This window comes from Vanacampus margaritifer, chromosome 6, assembly GCF_051991255.1.
Source record: "Vanacampus margaritifer isolate UIUO_Vmar chromosome 6, RoL_Vmar_1.0, whole genome shotgun sequence".
In the NCBI taxonomy this organism is placed as follows: domain Eukaryota; kingdom Metazoa; phylum Chordata; class Actinopteri; order Syngnathiformes; family Syngnathidae; genus Vanacampus; species Vanacampus margaritifer.
In genome coordinates this window covers 2888740-2907270 of record NC_135437.1, presented here as the reverse complement: position 1 = coordinate 2907270, position 18531 = coordinate 2888740, and the positions used below count along the sequence as shown (strand labels likewise).

Below are 18531 nucleotides of genomic sequence, written 5' to 3'. Positions count from 1 at the left end.
TGAGGTCACATATAACATATGTTTGTCAAGACATGTTTAAGGTTAACTTCCACAAATAAGGAGCAAACTTTAAGTGTTATTTTGTTTGCCAACTTGCAGGTCAGAAGTTACTTGACTCTCTGGCCGAGACGTGGGACTTTTTCTTCTGTGACGTGCTTTCCATGCTGCAGGCCATCTTCCATCCCGTCCAGGTAGGCCGTCGTGTAAAGAGGGCAAACGGCAAGCTCAACAAAGGGTGCATTTCTTTCCTGGGTCTTCAGTGGGGACTTTTTCTCCGTAGATGACATTCTTTAAACCATAAGATCTTTTGGCCAAACAGTCTTACAGTTCTGCGCAACAATACAGCTCACCAGCAAAAGCTCATGTAGCACGTCAAAAAATGTTCACACATGCGTCAAACAAATGTTACAATTAATTCATAAATGGTGTTTATGGTATTATGTGTTTGGCTAATTTTGACAGTCGGACAGCCTATTGTGCTTATGATGACCTACACATTGAAATCATGCTGACATGTTTTGGAGAGAGCAGGCATTAAACTGAGAATTCAACTGATCGATTAATTCAAGGTAAGGTCCGAAGGATCTCCCTAAAAAATAAATGCTAGATGTATACAAATGAAATTCGTCTCAGTTAACCTCTGGGTTTCTGTTAATGTGTGGAGATTATTTTGTCTTTGACCATGACGCCCTCCGCCGCCTTTTTTTGTTTTTGTTTTGGCCTTTTCGGGACATTTCTGGGCAGAGACTCGATGTATTCTCTCCAGGCTCCAGCCAATCACAGAGCAGAAGGCATGTCACTGTGGGCTAGCGGGGCGACATTTCAGCAGACTGGACCGATTGCTCGCAAAAACAATGGCTGCCAGTGTCAAAAAGAAAATGTTCCACTACAAAACATGCAGCAGATAGGGTACGCTTGAAAACCAGGTTTCATATCCGCTTTGCTTTTATCCGCTTCCACTTTCGCCCATAGCCTTGTGAATGCTATGAACAGATTACAGTAGATTGACAGACTATAGCAGCACCTGAATTCTGATTGGACAATAAATCTAACAACCTCATACACACACTGGAAGCAGTGCAGCCAAGTGAAACACTACAAAATGAGGAGAATGTTGGGAATAAATTGATAAAATAACTAAATTAATTAATTCACCATCACCACTGTGCTGATCCTTGTTATTGTTGTTGTCTGGCGCAGGGCAAGGAGCCGTCTGTCCGCCAGCTGGCTCTGCTGCACTTCAGGAGCACCATCGTCCTGAGCGTCAAGCTAGAGGACGCCCTGTCTCGGCCCCGTGCGCGCGTGCCGCCCTCTGTTACGCAGATGCTACTCATCCTGCAGGTAACGCCCCTGTCACTGTTTACGATGGCACTCATTTTCACACATGCAAATTATCCACAGCCTTTGTGACAAAAAATATATTTTTGATCCATCCATCCATGTGTGATGCATTGACAGTTATTTTTGTCACTGTAGGGCGTTCACGAGTCACGTGGTGTGAATGAAGACTATCTGCGGCTGGAGTCTTTGGTCCAGAAAGTGGTCTCTCCCTACTTGGGCACTCACGGGCTTTACTCTGGAGATGACACTGAGGACCACTGCTGTGTTCTGGGTGAGACCCATATGTAATTTGGGGCTCAGTGATAGAAACTAATTTTAAAAAATGGTATATGTATTCAAGAAAAAAAGCAGTGGATATAAACATTTGGGAGAAAGTCATATCTATTTTTAAAAAGTAGTATATAGTCGAGGAGGTTGTGTTACGTTCCAAAAAATAGGTGAAATTCGCAAAGTAGTCTTATAGTAGTAGTTTTATTTTTTTACATTTACTCTAAATCTGTTTAAGGCTGTAAAAACCCTCACCACACATTTCATACACTTTTCTGATATAGGCATATATATGTTATCACATTTATCTCTTGTTTAAACATTCTCAAAGTTCAAACTTTCATAAAAAAAAAAATTGCAAAATTGCACACACAAAAATCCATGAAACAGTGAGGCCGCGAAAAGTGAACCCTGTTATAGCGAAGGAACACTGTATATATTTGAGTAAAAAGTAGTCTGTATTCTTGGAAAAAAAAGATAATTTAAGTTCACCTTTATTCGTTCATCAATGAGGGCATATATCTGAGGAAAAAGGTATATATATTTTCAAGAAAATGTAGAGGCGAAGCAAAAAGGCATACATATTCGCAAATTTGTAATATCTATTTTCAGGAAAAAAGTATATATTGTAGAGAAAACATTCTTTATTAAGAAAACCTAGTTTTTTTTTCTCCAAAAAAGTATATTTTCAAGAATTTTTTTTTGAGAAAAAGTCATTTATTCAAGAAAAAGTAGGACTGTATATTTGGGGAAAAAGTGTTTATTCAATAAAAAGTTTTATATGTTTAGATTTTCAAAGAACGTATGTATTCAAGAAAAAATAATTTATACTGTATTATCTGGAAGAAGAATTGTCTGTGTCTTTTTAAGTTTTATATATATATATATATATATATATATAAAGTAAATTGGACTTCATTCCTTTTCTCTAAGTTCCCTTTTGTAAGCAGATATTGTAAATCATTGTGTATATATTAATTGTTAATTGTTTTTTTTATTTTATTTTTAGTACTGACTTTTAGAATATTGTTGCTTGCTGATTGGATGTTTTGTACCAGCTGTGTGTGTCCAGCCCTCATGCAGCAGTTCTATGACAGTCCACTTGAACTTGCCCTGACAAAGGCCTACAAAGGTTGAAATGCATAGGCAATTTTTTAGACCCCGTCCAGACGGAAGCAAAGCGTTCGTTCCTCAAACAAATCTCGTACACACAGAAGCATTTCAAGACTTGCATGTGTCCAAAAGAACACGCAGAGGACGTTTAACGGCTGTAATGTCTATGCCAAGTCTGGAGTGTCGCTGTAGCGCAGCCACAGGGAGTTAACAAAAAGCGTAGAAGAAGAATCAGCGGAGAAGACGAACGCTTTTTTTTTTCTAACTTTATTGAAATCTACAGAACAAACATGGCTTGCATGTATCAAAACAACATGAAAAAGACGAACACAGGAGAAGTGAAAATGGCGGGTGATTCAAGTACAACACCGCTTGTTGAACGTGGGAATAAAGAAGCAAAATATTTTGCTGCATAAGCAAGCTAAGGAGGCTGCGCAAAACGACTACGGCACGGCTATCCGCCATTGTTGTTGACAGACTGACGGTTTGCGCGCAGTCGCGCAAGAATTGGCGCATACGTCATCAATCTGCGACAATGCGTCGTCATCTACCTGCGACCATTACGTCATCACTGGAGGAGTATCCTGCATATTGGTGTCCAGACGGACGCATACGGGGCGCGTTTTGAAATCTTTCCACTCTGGAGCCCGGTTTCAAAAGTGATCGGTTTCAAGCTCCGAAACCACGCCATCATGTGGACGAACGGCCTGAACGGTAAGAAGCTTGTGAGGACACATTGAAACTGGCTTTCGTGTGGACGGGGCCTTAGTCAGCTTACCCACAACTACTTTAAATGACTCAGCCTAAGGTTTTTTTAAGAAATAAATTTCTTTGATTTTTTTTTTTTCCAGTTAATGTTTTTTAGGAATTCAGTCATGTTTTTCTATGAAAGGTAGTGTGTTTTAAATGAGAAGTCACAATATGACAATATTGAAATTGCGTTTTTCAAGAAAAAAGTCCTGATATTATGACAACACTAAAGGCGTGTTTGATGATCGGCCTCTTCCTGTTTCTGTTCCTCCCTTAGAGAAACGCTTTCAGTGGGGCTGGTCCAAGTCTGCTGAGCATCTGTCCAAGAACCCGGTGGTGCGATCGAAAAGCTACAACATCCCGTTGCTCCTGACGCCTGTAGCAGAGTATGACGCTGACTGCGGCTCAGTCGGCAGCGGAGGAATCCGCCGTCACTCGGCCTGCGAGATGATCTCCTGCCTGGAAGAGCAGAAGTTGAACTACGCAGAGCTGGCGGCGAGTTCAGACCTCTCCGGCTCCGCCTCCAACAGATTATGCGTGGGCTCACAGTTCAAAGGTATGTTTGTATTTTTAATGTTATCAAGTAACAGCCAATCTGAACCCACAACAATGAAAATCCAGCAAAACTAGTGTAATTCAATGGTCATTGTTTATGTACATATTGACTTTGTACTGCATTTAAAATCCATACACAAGTTTGTGAATGAGTATTAACTCATTCACTCCCAACCATGCGAAGCCAGCACGGTGTTGGCGAGCGTTTCCATTACAGCTGACCGTGTCGGAAGTGGACCGTGCAGAGCTGCTCGCGGCCCTTACACTTACGTTGAGCCAGAGCGAGCCCAGGACATGACGTAAAAACACCACGGCAGTTGATTGGGCGGTCGGTCCTGTGATGCCATCAGTAAAGGACATCGGCGAGGGGGAAAAAAACAACAACTTGCACATTGGAGGTGGAAACGCATTGCGTGTGGGTTGGGATGAGTTGACCCGCCTGCAAGCCGAGCAGTGCGGTGGTGGACCCAAATGGAAATACACTATAATTGTTGCTTTTGAAACAAGCTCATGGCTTGAAAGAAAACGGCACCCTCTGGTGGCCAACTGGGAAAAATCCCGCCGTTCCCGCCTTCTTAGTCCGGGCCTATCACTTGCCTTCATATGTAAGGGTTGCAAAAAATCTGCAAATAAGTCAACTTGTGACTGCTATAGCGCAAATATATCACTATGACGTGATAACTAATTTACAGGCATGATGCAGACAGGAGCCACCTCGATGGACCTCCCTTTGTCGTCCCCGTCCATCCTGCACTCGTCGGGGGCCCTCCACGGCACCGAGGCCACCACCACTGTCACCAACCTCAGCAAGGCGGGGTCCTGCTCGCCGCCTAGCGAGTCATCCAGCCCAGAAACCATCATCGGACAAGTGCTCCAGTCCGCCGACTCCGACTCGGACGGGATATTCATCGACTTCCCGCCTCATTCCTCCGAGGCTCTCGGCTACGGGCGCGAGAGCAGGCAGAGCACAGTGTAGCTGTACGTACACACACACACACGTACATGCATGATGATCATTGTTTGTACATTTCCATGGCTTTGGATCCATCCTCTTCTTCTCCATCCATATGATGCTTTTAAAAAATTAATTTAATTATAAAAGTTAAAGGCTTGAAAAAAGATGAAACTAGTGGACTCCTGTTTATGGATATATTCCAGACCCACCTGCCATATGTGAAAGTCCACAATACAGGGACCATAGCAAAACGTCAAGAAAACAGACTGTGTTCTACCCTTCCCACATACTTCAATTGTAAACTTATTAAAACACACTTTTAAAAGTATTATACTTTCTTGTCAAAAAACGGGACATTGTCATAGAAACAAAAAGAAGACTCCAAATAAGAGAGACAGTGTGCTTGCTTCAAGCTGTTTATTTTCATTCCCTTTTGAAGTTTATTATGACACGTAAGATAAAAGACAGTTGAACTTTGCAATTGCATAGCTTAACATTCAACCAAACTATTTAAGACTGCCTAACGGAAATTAGCATAGCTCTTTTGGTTGGTAATCATAAAACTAGCAACTGCTGCCTTCACACATTTGGAGCATTAGAACATACAAACAGAAAGTTACTTGCAAGCATATGTTCTTGCTGCTCTGTTGAAACGACGACGTACTCAGCTTAGTAGGGGACCTTCTCTGCCTCTTCTTGTTGTTGTTTGTCAAGCTGCATGTCTTCCAGTAAAGCTTAGTGCTGCCAGGCATGTTGAGGCACAACATTGTACTAAAGGTGTGCACACTAAAGGTGTGCAACTCTAAATTCAGGCTTGCCTGTATCCTGTAAAACTTAAATAAAAAACAACAATCACTGCGATATAATGGGTGTGATCGATGAACTGCAATATAGCAGGGGTTCACTGTATTTTCAATACAAGAACACTCAGACCTCCACCAAGGTTAAACTCCTAACAATAACTGACCAAAAATACAGTGATTGTTTATTCATATTGTGTACAAGAACAATACCTTAAAAATGTTGTCATTTGCCGCAAAACTTTCTGGAGGGATGCAGCATGGGCCAAAGAAAGGACGGTGGCATTTTGGTGTAGATCGAGATAAACATGCATGCGGTCACTAGCCATTGAAAAGCACGTATGTCCAATATTTGTACTTTTGCCCTTTTTGATCTCCCCCCAAAAAGTTGAGCCATTTTGTTACTTTTCTGAAAACTGAGAACATTTGGTGATAAATGAAAATTCAGATGTATGCTTTTAAAAAAGGAACAACCGAAGATGTATGTTTTAACAAAATGTGCATTACATGTTCCAGAGGGCAAAAGTGGAGATATATGTTTTTTAATAGAAAGAGACAGAGACAGACCATGTGCCTTTTAAAAGAAAACAACAAAAATCACCTAAAAAATGAGTAAATTTGGAGATGCATGCTTTATAAAAATAAAAGCAGATACATGCTTTTTGAAAAAAGAGAACAAATCACAAAATTTGGAGATGCAAGTTTAAAAAAAAAAGTGGAAAATGTATAATTATTAAAAAGTCAAATTTTGGTGAGTCCAGCTTTATAAATTGAAAGATATTTGCAAAATTTGATGATTACAGATGTATGCTTTTTAAAATGAAAAAAAAAAACTGTAGACCCATGCTAAATTAAATTTACAGCAAATTAGAGATGCACTTGTAAAATCAATCAAAAGAAAAAAACTTTTCAGATTCAGAATTTTCTGAAATAAAAAAATGCCAGAATTTGGATAGACATGTTTTCAAATTTTTAAAATGGAGAGTCATGTTTTTGTTTTTAATCAGGGGACACAGGCTTTATAAATAGAAATGTATTTTAAAAAGTCTGATGATAATGCCCTGGATTAACTGGCAACCAGTTCAGGGTGTACCCCGCCTACTGCCCGAAGCCCCCCGCGACTCTTATGAGGACTAAGCGGTTAAGAAAATGGATGGATGATGATAATTCTCTATTTAAAGTATAGATGCATGGTTTTATTTTTAATCCCAACATTGGTCAACATGCTTTTAAAATATCAATAATGAAAATGGTTTTCTTGTCAAACGTTTCATAGTGGTCACTTACAAAAAATTTGAATCTGCACCTTTTATTTGGATCTGTTCAAAATGTAACCGCTTCTGCCTTCTCCTCGACACATCTCCACACATAAATTTTGTGGAACTCTCTCTTGCTGTTTTCACTCACATTCCTTGGGGGAGGTAATTGTCAAAGCTGCAGACAAATATGTTTATTGGTCTGTGTGATGAAATCATGTTGAAATTATTATTTTTCTTTTTATTGATTGTGTTGGCTTAAAAGTGACGAGAGGTCACCTTAGTTCTATTGTTTACCAACTGAAATAATAAGAATGATGAGCAGCTTCATTCAAATGAGGATCACATCATAATTTTCTGAATGTAAAAAGGAATGCCATTAAAAAAAAATTGTTAATTATATATATATTTTTTAAAAAGACCAAGAAAAATGACATAAGGTTTTTTTTGCACAATCTTTAAACATTTGCACCATATTTGAAAGTGTTGTGTGTTATTTTTGCATTTGGTCAATGCATCTTGTGGCTAATGGAATGGTTTAATGTTGCTTGTAGAGGTCTTAAGGGAACAAGTTGCGTTTTAGATGGTGGTGGTGTTTTTTCTGCTCTGTACAAACAGACATTACAGACATTGAGGTTTTTGTTTACATTTCAAAAGACAGTTGTACTGAATGTTGTTTCACACACTGTATTTTGCACCTTGTAACAAGTGCGTTGTTAGTTTTTCAGACAGCTATAAATAAAAAAGTCACGATGTTAAACTTTGAATAATAAGGGCTTTTTTTTTTTACGATCTTTTTCAACAACAACAAAAAAATGTTTTACCTCAATCTTTTTGTACTTTACTTTTTTGGACAATCTTTGGAGTTGTACTTTATATTCATTTGTTATACTTGCCTGGTATGAAAACAATAGATTTGAATAAAATGTTCAAATGTGGATTATCATGTTTGTCTTCTTTTTGTGTTGTGTCTAGTTATTAAAGATCAACAACAACAAAAAGGCAATATTTCTGGTCATGCTTTACTGTTATTTATTTTCTGATTTTGAATCAATATTTTTTTTAAATTCCATTATTTTATAACAAATGAAATGTCTAACAAAATGTAAAATACCGGTAGACTTTGCTATACCCCTTTCTTCTTTTATACAGTGAAAACCAACAACGTATTGCATTGCTTTTGCCTGTGACTCGCATGCAAACCAGGCAGATTGTTATAGTAGTCAAATGACATTTAATCACATTTTGAAATAAAAGTTATCCTTGTAAATCAAATTACAACAATCCAAATTCCAATGCTTTTCAATAAACTTCCTTGACCACCATTTTACAAACAGATATATAGATATATGCTTTGTATAAAGAGAAAAACGTCTTTCAATAAAAAGCAGTTAAACGTTTTGAAGGAAAATTGACTTTTTTTAAATGGAAAAAGGGGAATGATTTTTATTATGATTAAATAATGTGCTTTTTAAAAAGAGAATATCATTAATGGATATAAAAATACATCCAATTGGAAAAACGAGATTTTAAAAAATGTTTTTAAAAAAACATTTAGTTTTTCATTTGATGTGTTTCTTTTGTGAAACGGTAGCCTGATCTTTCAGTTTCCGCCGTGTCGACACGGCGGAAGTCTCGCGCTACTCACAGTAGCTGGAAGCTAACTGCTACTCTCGCTTTCAAGACAAACATACGTTTCTACCGTAAACGGAGACAAAAGACGGGTCTTGTTGGATAAACGTTCGCTCAGAGGCCGACGTCAAGAGCCAACTGGTGGCGAATCTGCTGAGCTCGGTAAGACGTTTTTAACCATGTTTTGTAGTCTTCGTTCTAAACTTGTGCTAACATGTTGGGTTGTTTTTTTCCCTCATAACAAAAGTCTCATTTTTATTTCCGAATCCAATTAAACCCTTGAGGCACCTTTCAAAAAACTCACAATAATCCCAAGGGACCATTACCATTATAAAAGTGTTCAAATAATTAATACAATCATAATTAAATACACCAATAATATATATCTAAATAAATGACACTTTTATCATGTAAAGAAAGAATTACCTTTTTTTTATAGGCTAAATAAGAAAGTCAATGTATTGTTAGGAAATTGTAATTACCCTAGATAATGTTTATCAACTATTGGATGGCGATGCACATTTACGTTGACTGGTCAAATTCAGAAAAAAAAAATACAATTCCATATGAAACTTATTGCATGTCTTTGCAATATGCGTATTGCATTGGTCAATATGACAATATCGATACTTTCTTTAATTGAATGCACTCGAAAGACAAGATATTTAATATTCAAATTGCTATTCCCTGTACTTGTTCTCAAGTCCTGGCCGCGTGGACGGCCGTGGCCCGTCGATGAAGATGTCCCTGGTGCAGCGAGTGTTCCTGTCGTGGATCTTCAGCCTCATCTTCCTCATCATGCTGGTCCTCAAGTTGGATGCCAAGGTGAACTGGAACTGGTTCCTTATCTTCCTCCCCGTGTGGACGCTGGACGCCGTCCTCATTCTCCTCCTGCTGGTCAAGCTGGCCGGTCGGTGCAAGGCCGACCCGGAACCACGCGAGGGTGACCCCGGTGCGGCCCGCCGACTGTGGTACCTGTTTGCCGTGGGGCTAAAGATGGCCTTCTGCCTGAGCCTGTGCTCCCGCCTGGAGGGGCTGACTGACGTGTGGCTCAGTGTGGTGTGTGTTCCCCTCTGGGTCCTCCTGGGGGGCTCCCTGTTGGAGTTGGGACGCAGTGTCTTCCGCACACGCAGGGAATGAACTTGGTCATTCTCCTTGCTTGCATTTTTCATTACTTTTCTTACCACTGATGACTCCCAACATTTTTCATTGTAGGGGTCCACTCTCCGCCTTTAAAGTGAGAAACAATTTGCCCCAACACCTGTTAGACTGTGTCACGTCTATCATTCCACAGCAGCCTGGTGTGTGATCATAACTAAAGGTTCCACTGTTCAAGACGATGCACAATACGTAACTTCTCCTGTGCAAAATGAGACGTGGCTCTTGAAAGCATTACATTTCAAGTTGATTGGAATCTTTTTATGCATCCAAATGAATAAAAACATGCTTTAATTGAAGTAAAAACATCTTCAAAGGGTGCAACTGACTGTGTGCCATCACCTCCAGGATATGCAAGATTGTCTCAAGACCATGTGCCAAATTGAACAGGGGCCATTTTCTATTTTAAAAACAACCCAAAAAATGTGTGGAAGCTTTAATTCCTTTATTTTTCAATGCTTGATGAGTCTCACACCCTTATTCTATACGGTATCTATATGGTTGCAACTTGCAATGGTTAGAAATGCCCCTGATTTTGAATGAATTCCAGTTTGTGGTGATATGTTGGAGGAACACAAAGCACTTTGCAGAGGACTGCTGCTGTACTTGGACTGTGTTCATTTTTGTCAGGAGGTTATAGCAATTTATTTCTTTGCATTTAACTAGCAGTCTGCAGTAAAGTAAGATTTCTATAAAGGAATAAAACGCTAAGCAAAAAAGTACTAGAAAGAAGTTTGAATGTTAGGAGAATAAAGTTCTAGACAGCTTACAGAGGGGTTGGCAACATGATGTTCGGAAAACAACCTGACTCTGAACCAAGAAAATCATTGTCAACTTCATCCGTGTTGTGTGTGTGGAGAGGGTTCACACATTGGCCTCCTACCTTGGCTTCCTCATCTCTGACATCTCCTGGACAGACAACATCTTCAGATCATTAAGAAGGCTCAGCAGCGTCTTCTCACATACTATGAGGACTGCACCAGGGTAGAAAGAGAAAGAGGCAGCTCAGAAAATCATCGAGCGCCCTCTCCCCTCCCTGACAAACAAAAAAATCATCAAGGACATCTACCACCCTGGAGCCGAACTGTTTGTTTGCCCTCAGGGAGGCGCACTACAGGTGTATCAGAGCCCGGACAAATGGACTTGACAGTTTTTTTCCCCAAAAGCCATCATGGCTCTGAAATCTTCCACTTACATTAAATTACACAGATATGGTAGCAAATTTACCCATTTCAATACCGATAGTACAGCACTTCATATATTGGAATAGAAATATATGTTTGTCTTTTTCCACCATGCAAAATTACAACTTTACTCTTGCGTATTATGATGTTCATGTTTTGATTTAACCAAATTAAATCATTCCATTTTAAAATTCAACATCCTTGATTCATTTCGCACCCCATAATTTGAGATGGTATAAATTGATTTGATGTTACTGATGATTTGTTGTTTCTTTAAATTTAACTAACTTGAATAGTTTGGGCTTCGTAGAGCTTATGCCATTACATATTAATAAACTTAAAGTTAAATTAGGTCAAAAGTTTTGTACTTGAAAAAATAAAAATTGAAACTGAAAATTCACGTGCTGATCTTGATTTTTGCAAAATATAAAATTTTTATTAAAAATAAAATATAGCGAAAAAAATTGGCGGGTCAAATTTAATTTTGATTCACTTAAGTCATTCTTTTCGCTTTCATATGTATTTTGACATTTGAGGTATTATTTTTTTCAGCATGTTTTATCTTTTCAGATTCAGATTTTATTTCTTTTACAGTTCAAAATCTTAGTTGTTCAGCTTCAAATCAGTTTTTTGAGTTTCAGACTTTTACTCGAATGTTACGTGGGAGGCATGGTCTCAACGGAGCAGGCAGTGCCTTACTAGGACTCATTTTCGCACCCTGGGGTTTTAGGGCTCAGACCGGGTCGCTTTAGTTCACATTTTAACGAACATACACAATGTTACAGTTTGTGTATCAATGTAAAATAGATGAGCATTCTGTCCAACGATATTCATATTGCATTTGATCAAAAATGTATTTTACAATGGAATGCTATTACAAGAGCACGGTCTTTGTTAATTTGAACAAGTATGTGAAAATAAAATGGGCAAAAAATTGACAAAAAGAAACCAATAAGCAAATGTACATTTAATGGGATAAGACATTTTACACTTCACAAGACAAACTTACCGAATCAAGTTAAACCAGCAACACTAAGGCAGCTAACACTGTACTTCCTGTTAATACTCTTATTTTGAAATGTGTTCTCACCAATTCTGGTGCACACTACTGAGCCGACTAACGCTAACTTGAAGAGAGCAACGGTAATGGGGTACCGCAAGTTAAACGTCAACACACTTAATTAATATTCATGAGTGTAGCGAGGTGGCCAGTCATGCTAGATGCATGTAAACAGTCTACGAGCGAGATGTCTACTGCGCTAAGTTACTAATTCTGTCCGAGAATGATATCCGTGGTGCCAAATTCAAATAGACGTCAAAGAACATAATAATGTTCAGTTGAAGAGATGGCTTGAGTGTAGAGAGCTGAAAAAAATGTGAAAGTGTGCAGTTTTTTTCTCTCAAAACATCGTCTTATGCGACCGACACTGACATTATCCAGTTTCAACAAGCTATCCTTCCTTTAGCACCATATGCCCTGTTTGTCATATGTCATATCTAGTTGTCTTACGTCTTTGATAGTTATAGGGGTTCAATTTTTTATTGCTTTTTTTGTGTGCGCCGCGATCGCAATTATACTCAGAAATTCGTGGGCACAACCAACAAAACTCGCTACACCTCAATTCTTTCAATTATTATATCCTTCCTGCTTATAAACGTGTATCCTCAATTCAGAATAGGCCCTACAGATACATTTTCATACATTTTCATACATGTGACAGCCGCCCGAAAGGCAAAAAAAAAATAAGCAAAATTAAGGGTAAGCAAGACAGGTCCGAACAACAGTGGCAATGCCATTTCAGCATTTTTTCTCGGGATTCAATATTGTTGTCGGCAGTCGGGGTAGTGCCAAACACCCCCCAAAATAAGAATAATAATAACAATAATAAATCAAATAAATAAATAAAAATAATGTACGGACAATCGCTTACCTCTTTGGGACGGTGGTGGCCGTCAAGAGCATGACTCTGTGACAACCTTAGTAACAAAGGCAGGCAGTTGGTGCTATATATAATAAAATAGAATAGAATTTATCGGCTCGTCTTCAAACTTGGTGTGTTTCATCTTCAGACGTTGAAGATAAAAAGTTTTTGAAAGCTTTTTATTTTGTCGCACACTGTTACCGTGGCATGCAGTGTTTGCAAAGGGAAAAAAAATCCTTCTTATAGCATTTTAGCACGTATTAACAGAAGTTTATATTGTACTGTGGACACCTGTATTTTCTTTAACAATGGGCTTTTTATTTTTTGTACATGAAGCAATATCGAAGTGACCTTGACTGATAAACTGCTCGGAACAGACTGCTTGCTTTCCTGTCTAGCTGACCCTCCCTTTATCCGCCCAAAAACCTAACCAGGATGCCTATGATAATTTATTGCGCACTTTCTCACAGACCACCATCTTGTAGACTGCTCTGTTAGACTTGTGTATATTTGAAGCTTCAAATATAAAGGAAGCCAAAAGACAAATTGTTTTCATTCATCTCGCCTAACTACTGAAAATTCCACAACATTATGTAACAGCCCACGACGTACAAAAAAGTATTTTGGAGCCATACGCTAAACCTAACAGGAAGTCTGCCTTTTTCATTTACTTTAGAATTTGTTCCCATTTTTGGGGGGCCAATTTATAGGGGTCTTATTTTAACAAACTCCTCATACAGAACATATCCGATCGTCTTCAAAATTGGTGTTTAAATCTTAAGATGTTCAAGATGAAAAGTTAGCGCTTTTTATTTCATTGCATGCTGTTGCCGTGGCAATGCACTGATTGTAAAGAAAAATAATGCTGTTTTTGGGGGTCTAAACATGGGCAAAACCTCATGAAACTGCACACACATCAGCCTAAGACCTACAAAAAAGTATTTTATAGCCTAACAGGAAGTTCGCAGTTTTCATTTATTTTGGGAATTGCTCACCATTTTTGGCCTTCTTAATGAAACTACACACACAAGGCTTGCCAAAAACATGTCAATTTTAGACGGTTCCTGTAACAGTACCCCAACGTGCAAGTAACCCCAACGTGGCCTGGAGCACTTTATAGCTGCTCGCAGCTCGAGTTTCATTTGTGTTCTGGTTGTCAGTATGAATGCACTGCAAACCACAAACTTGTTCAAACCAAAGATTTGCAAAGTGCGGTGCACAGAAGAATCACTGAACTCAAGTTTAAACTGTGAATGTTAGCAGCGTAAGCGTTTTGTTTATTAATCCAGTACAGTGGCTTGTTAAATATTGTTTAGTTGTATTTCACTTTGAAGTACATTTGTAATAAAAAATTTTTTGATTGTAAGTCCAATTTTTTGTTAACAGGTAATTGTATTATCTCTACTAAAAGGAAGACTTTACATTTTTAATACAGCAGTTGAGAGAAGAACCCAGACGGCAAATATTAATCAGTGACATCCATATTTTTGAACCATTTATTGAGGTTCCGATCAGAGTATAAATCACACTAACAAGTCTTATTTTAGGAAATAAAATGTATTTACACTTTTAAAAAAACAACGTTGTCCATGTACGTTGGCCTCAAATAAAAACAAGACAGTTAAATGATATAAATAAGTTCTATGGAAAATAAAACTCATCTTAGAAAAAAATATATGCAATTTCTGTATACATTTCCTCACATTGATGCTAATAACATCTATTTATGCTGTACAGTTTTTGGTACATACAGAATAATTTACAGTTCGGTGTTGGCTTGGAAGTCCCATCCGAAAAAACAACAACAAAAAACCCTCATTGCATCCCCATTTGTGGAGTGCTTCAAACCAATTTTTTTTTAATATATACATATATATATATATATATATATATATATATATATATATATATATTTTTTTTTTTTTTTTTTTTAAACGGCAAACATGATTCAGTAGAAGAAGAAAAAAAAGCCAAGTACTGTAGTGAGCAGGCACTGGGCAGACGCCGACGTACATTCGCATAACAAATACAAATGCGAGGCGAGCTACTTAGCTAACATTCATCTTCCTCCGTTTGAATATGTGGGAGTGCATCCTGTTCGTACACTTGCCACAAAAAAGTTTCGGAAATACTGGCTTGGAGTGAAATTTGGGGACAAACAAAATTTTATAGTCGAACTTCATTTGAAAGCTGTTCACAAGTGTCACTCATTTTTGAACAACATTTATAACAATTTCCAAGGATGTTCACGGTTAAGCCTTTTTGTGACTCAGGGTGAGGTGAGGGAACATAGTGACATCAGTAGGTTGCAAACGAGAGACTGGAGGAGTCACAGAAAGGCACAGCAGCGGAATTCCTTAGAAATATTCACAGATCAAACAACTGTTGTGAATTTTGACACCCAGCACTCAGTTTAGAAAAGCCCCAACTGCAATTAAGTTCACCTGGTTCTAAGGTTCTCATGCATTTTAGGCTCACCCCAAAATTTCCCCAAAAAGCCAAACATCCCTAACTTTTCCAGAGTAGTGTAGACACGTACGTGCGCGTTTAATGCTCACCAAAGAAGGGCCGATATTCATATGAGGAAGTCTTTGTGAGTTTTGAGGGTCTGCTTGAGCACCGAGTGCTGTTGTTGCTGCTGCGTTTGGGGGTCCGGAAGTGTGGGCACGCTTTTCACTTTGCTCCCTTTGAAGGGAACCAGCGTCCGGTTGTCTGCGGGCTTGGTGTTGCTGTGTTGGTGGTGGGGGTGATGGTGAGTTTTAAAGGAGAGCGCCACGGTTTGGTGGGCCTCCATGGGCTTGAAAATATCAAAGGTGATGAGCGTCCTGGGAAGCTTTTTGGGCTCCTCTTTCTTGCCGTCTCGCCTGAGCTGAGCCGGCTTGTTGGGCGAGACTTTGGGGTCTGACTTGGGTGCCAATGCGTCGGATTTGGGTATGGAAGCGTCCGACCGGTGGCCGCTCTTCTCCTTCTTACCTTGCGATGACTTGTGTTTGCAGCTGTCTCGCGTCTCTTCAGGCCGAGAGTTGAGAGACAAAATTGAGACGCCGCCGCCTCCTCCTCCCGACTCCTTGTCCTTCTTCCTTGCCGCCGTCATTAAATCTGTCTTCAACTTCTCCCTGTCCTTATCCTTTACTCTATGCTTCCCATCTCGATCTTTACTCTTGTCCTTTCTCTCCTCTTTACTCTTTTTCTTCTCCTCTTTTCTCCTCTCTCTTACCTCTTTACTTATTTCCCTCTCGTCTTTATTTCTCTCCTTCTCTTGACCCATTTCCTTCTCTTTACTCCTCTCTTCTTCTCTACTCATCTCCTTCGCCTCTTTAATCCTTTCCCTCTCCTCCTTTCTCCTCTCATTTTCCTCTTTACTCCTGTCCTGCCCTGTGTCCTTGTTGATTGGCGGTGGCTTTAATGAAGCACCTCCTTCCTCCTGAACTTCACATGGAAAATTTTCCTCGTCCCGCTTTTTCACCTCTTTCACCTCCTCCTCCTCCTTTAGAGCTTCTGACTCATCTTCCTCCTTACAGGGCAGGGGTGAAGGTAGCTCCTCCTCCAGTTTCATCACCTTCTCTTCTAGCTCCTCCTCCTTGATATGCAGCGCGATGTCGCTAGGCAAACACTTGTCTAATTCCTCATCCACGACGTCGTGTTGGTGATACTGCTTGAGTCGGATGTGCCAGGCCAAGCTGCAGACGGCCGATACAGTCTTGAACTGGTGGATGACACCCCTGGGGATGAAGTAGATGTCGTCGTGGTAGAGCTGGATGCGGGCGTAGCGAATGCCCTCCCGCCGCAGCTGGTTCAACTTGGCGTCGTCAATCCACTGGACACACTGAGGATGCAAAACAGGGACAAAGTTTTAAGGGATCTTGAGCACAGAATGTGGGGGAACGACCCAACTCCTATAAAAACATTATACATTCATATACATGCTATATAAACAACAAAATAAAAAAGATTTTCCATAACGAGTTTTAAAAGGTCAAAACTATTATGAGGGATTGGGATGGGCTGTAGCTCAACTTCCTATAGCGGCAGTGCACTCTATTTTGTCTCAGTTGCTTTAAAATGCAATTAATCAACAAAAAATTCAAAATTTCAGGACTTCTTTCAATGCATGTACTCGCGATGGCGGCCGATCCTCTTGTGGCCATTTGACGAAATTACAAGAATAGAAAATTGCCAGCCATTAATTTCATGTAATTTTGCAATTTTAAGGAAAAATGTTGTATTAGGGTAAACATTTTAAGTCTTTAAAAAAACTAAAATAAAAATTATATGCATGGGTCAACACTAACAGTAGTTCCCCAAAGTTTACAAAAGCGCCAACACTTAAAAACTTCTAGTGCCAACTTCTATCCATCCATTATCCACTGCTTATCTGAGGTCTGGTCCGGGAGCAGCAGCTTTAGCAGGAAAGCCCAGACTTACCTCTCCCCAGCCACTTCAAACAAGGCGTTCCCAAGCCAGCCGAGGGACATAATCTCTTCAGCGTGTTCCCTGGGCCGTCCCCGGGGCATCCTGCCGGTGGGACATGCACGGAGGAGGCCTCCAAACCAGATGCCTGAGCCACCTCAGCTGGCTCCTCTCAATGCGGCGGAGCAGCGACTCAACCCCGAGTCCCTCCTGGATGACTGAGCTTCTTACCCTATCTCTAAGGGAGAGGCTGGACACCCTGCGGAGGAAACTAATTTCGGCTGCTTGTATCCGGGATCGCTCGACGGCAACCCTTACGGTTCGGGAATTGCCGCCACGACAGGCACTGACCACGTTACAGCCACAGCGCCTATCGGCCACCTTAAAAATGCGGGCGCGGAACATGGTCCACCCAAAGTCAATGTCCCCCCCGCAGCCCCCAAGACAAGGGAGATAATCTGCCGGTGGAGGGTATTGAAACTCTTTCTGACGGGATTCTGCCAGTATTTCCAAGCAAACCGTCACAATACGTTTGGGTCAGTCAGGTCAAACCGGTATTTCCCCCCACCATCGGAGCCAAAACACAACCAGGTGATGATCAATTGACAGCGCTGCCCCTAACCCGAGTGTCCAAAACACGTAGCCGCAAATCAAATCCGATCATCGAATCATGGCCCAGGGTGTCTTTGTGCCAAGTGCACATATGGACACTCTTATGTTTGACCATGATGTTCGTTATGGACAACCCATGATGAGCACAGAAGTTCACCACTCGAGTTCTGATCAGAGTAGTGGAATGGTGTGAGCAATTATAATTAAATTAGTCCATGGGAAAAATAATTATCCTTGTGAAGGCAATTTTGACCTTTTTTTCAATCAAAATACGCAATTATTCAATTAACTGTTTTAGGACTAACAGAAAAGAAGGCTAAAATTAACATTGAAGCCATTTACCCTATTTTTGCAATCAATCTGCCATGGTCAAATGACGTGATAATTTCTTTGAAGCGTGAATGCTCGAGCTTTTGCCACTCAGAAGTACATACGACATCACTGAGAAAAGGTTTACAGCAAAACAGCTAAACCAGAGCATAAAATTATTAGTTTTCATACAGTATGTCGTCATCAAAAATACTGCAGTGTACACAGGGCAACATGAGCATTGTTAGGATGAAAGCAGCACCCAAT

General features: G+C 39.9%; 3 protein-coding genes across 5 annotated transcripts in view; 2 read left to right on the top strand and 1 right to left on the bottom strand.

Moving 5' to 3' along the window:
- Window positions 1–7975, top strand: part of prr5a (proline rich 5a (renal)) — a 38076-nt gene extending 30101 nt beyond the window's left edge. For 2 of the 3 annotated variants that reach the window (XM_077568400.1, XM_077568399.1), the window contains 5 exons: window positions 100–191; window positions 1201–1341; window positions 1477–1612; window positions 3749–4027; window positions 4719–7975. In XM_077568400.1, the coding sequence (XP_077424526.1) occupies window positions 100–191; window positions 1201–1341; window positions 1477–1612; window positions 3749–4027; window positions 4719–5002 (932 nt within the window). In that variant the 3' untranslated portion in view covers window positions 5003–7975. The remainder of the gene's footprint in view (window positions 1–99; window positions 192–1200; window positions 1342–1476; window positions 1613–3748; window positions 4028–4718) is intronic. The other variant, XM_077568401.1, reaches the window with a different exon arrangement.
- Window positions 7976–8648: 673 nt separating this feature from the next.
- On the top strand, window positions 8649–11207 carry LOC144053044 (transmembrane protein 60-like). Its single transcript, XM_077567053.1, has 2 exons — window positions 8649–8831; window positions 9374–11207. Exon 2 carries the CDS (start codon window positions 9405–9407, stop codon window positions 9807–9809), a length of 405 nt encoding a protein of 134 aa, XP_077423179.1. The 5' UTR covers window positions 8649–8831; window positions 9374–9404; the 3' UTR covers window positions 9810–11207.
- A 3208-nt stretch (window positions 11208–14415) lies between these two features.
- LOC144053371 (uncharacterized) overlaps window positions 14416–18531 on the bottom strand; it is a 25628-nt gene continuing 21512 nt past the window's right edge. Inside the window, exon 8 of the mRNA XM_077567763.1 lies at window positions 14416–16759. Coding sequence (XP_077423889.1) covers window positions 15509–16759 — 1251 coding nt within the window. The 3' untranslated portion in view covers window positions 14416–15508. The remainder of the gene's footprint in view (window positions 16760–18531) is intronic.

Excerpts from the sequence above, each read along its gene's own strand:
- LOC144053044 (XM_077567053.1), top strand. The coding sequence starts at position 9,405 with ATGAAGATGTCCCTGGTGCAGCGAGTGTTCCTGTCGTGGATCTTCAGC.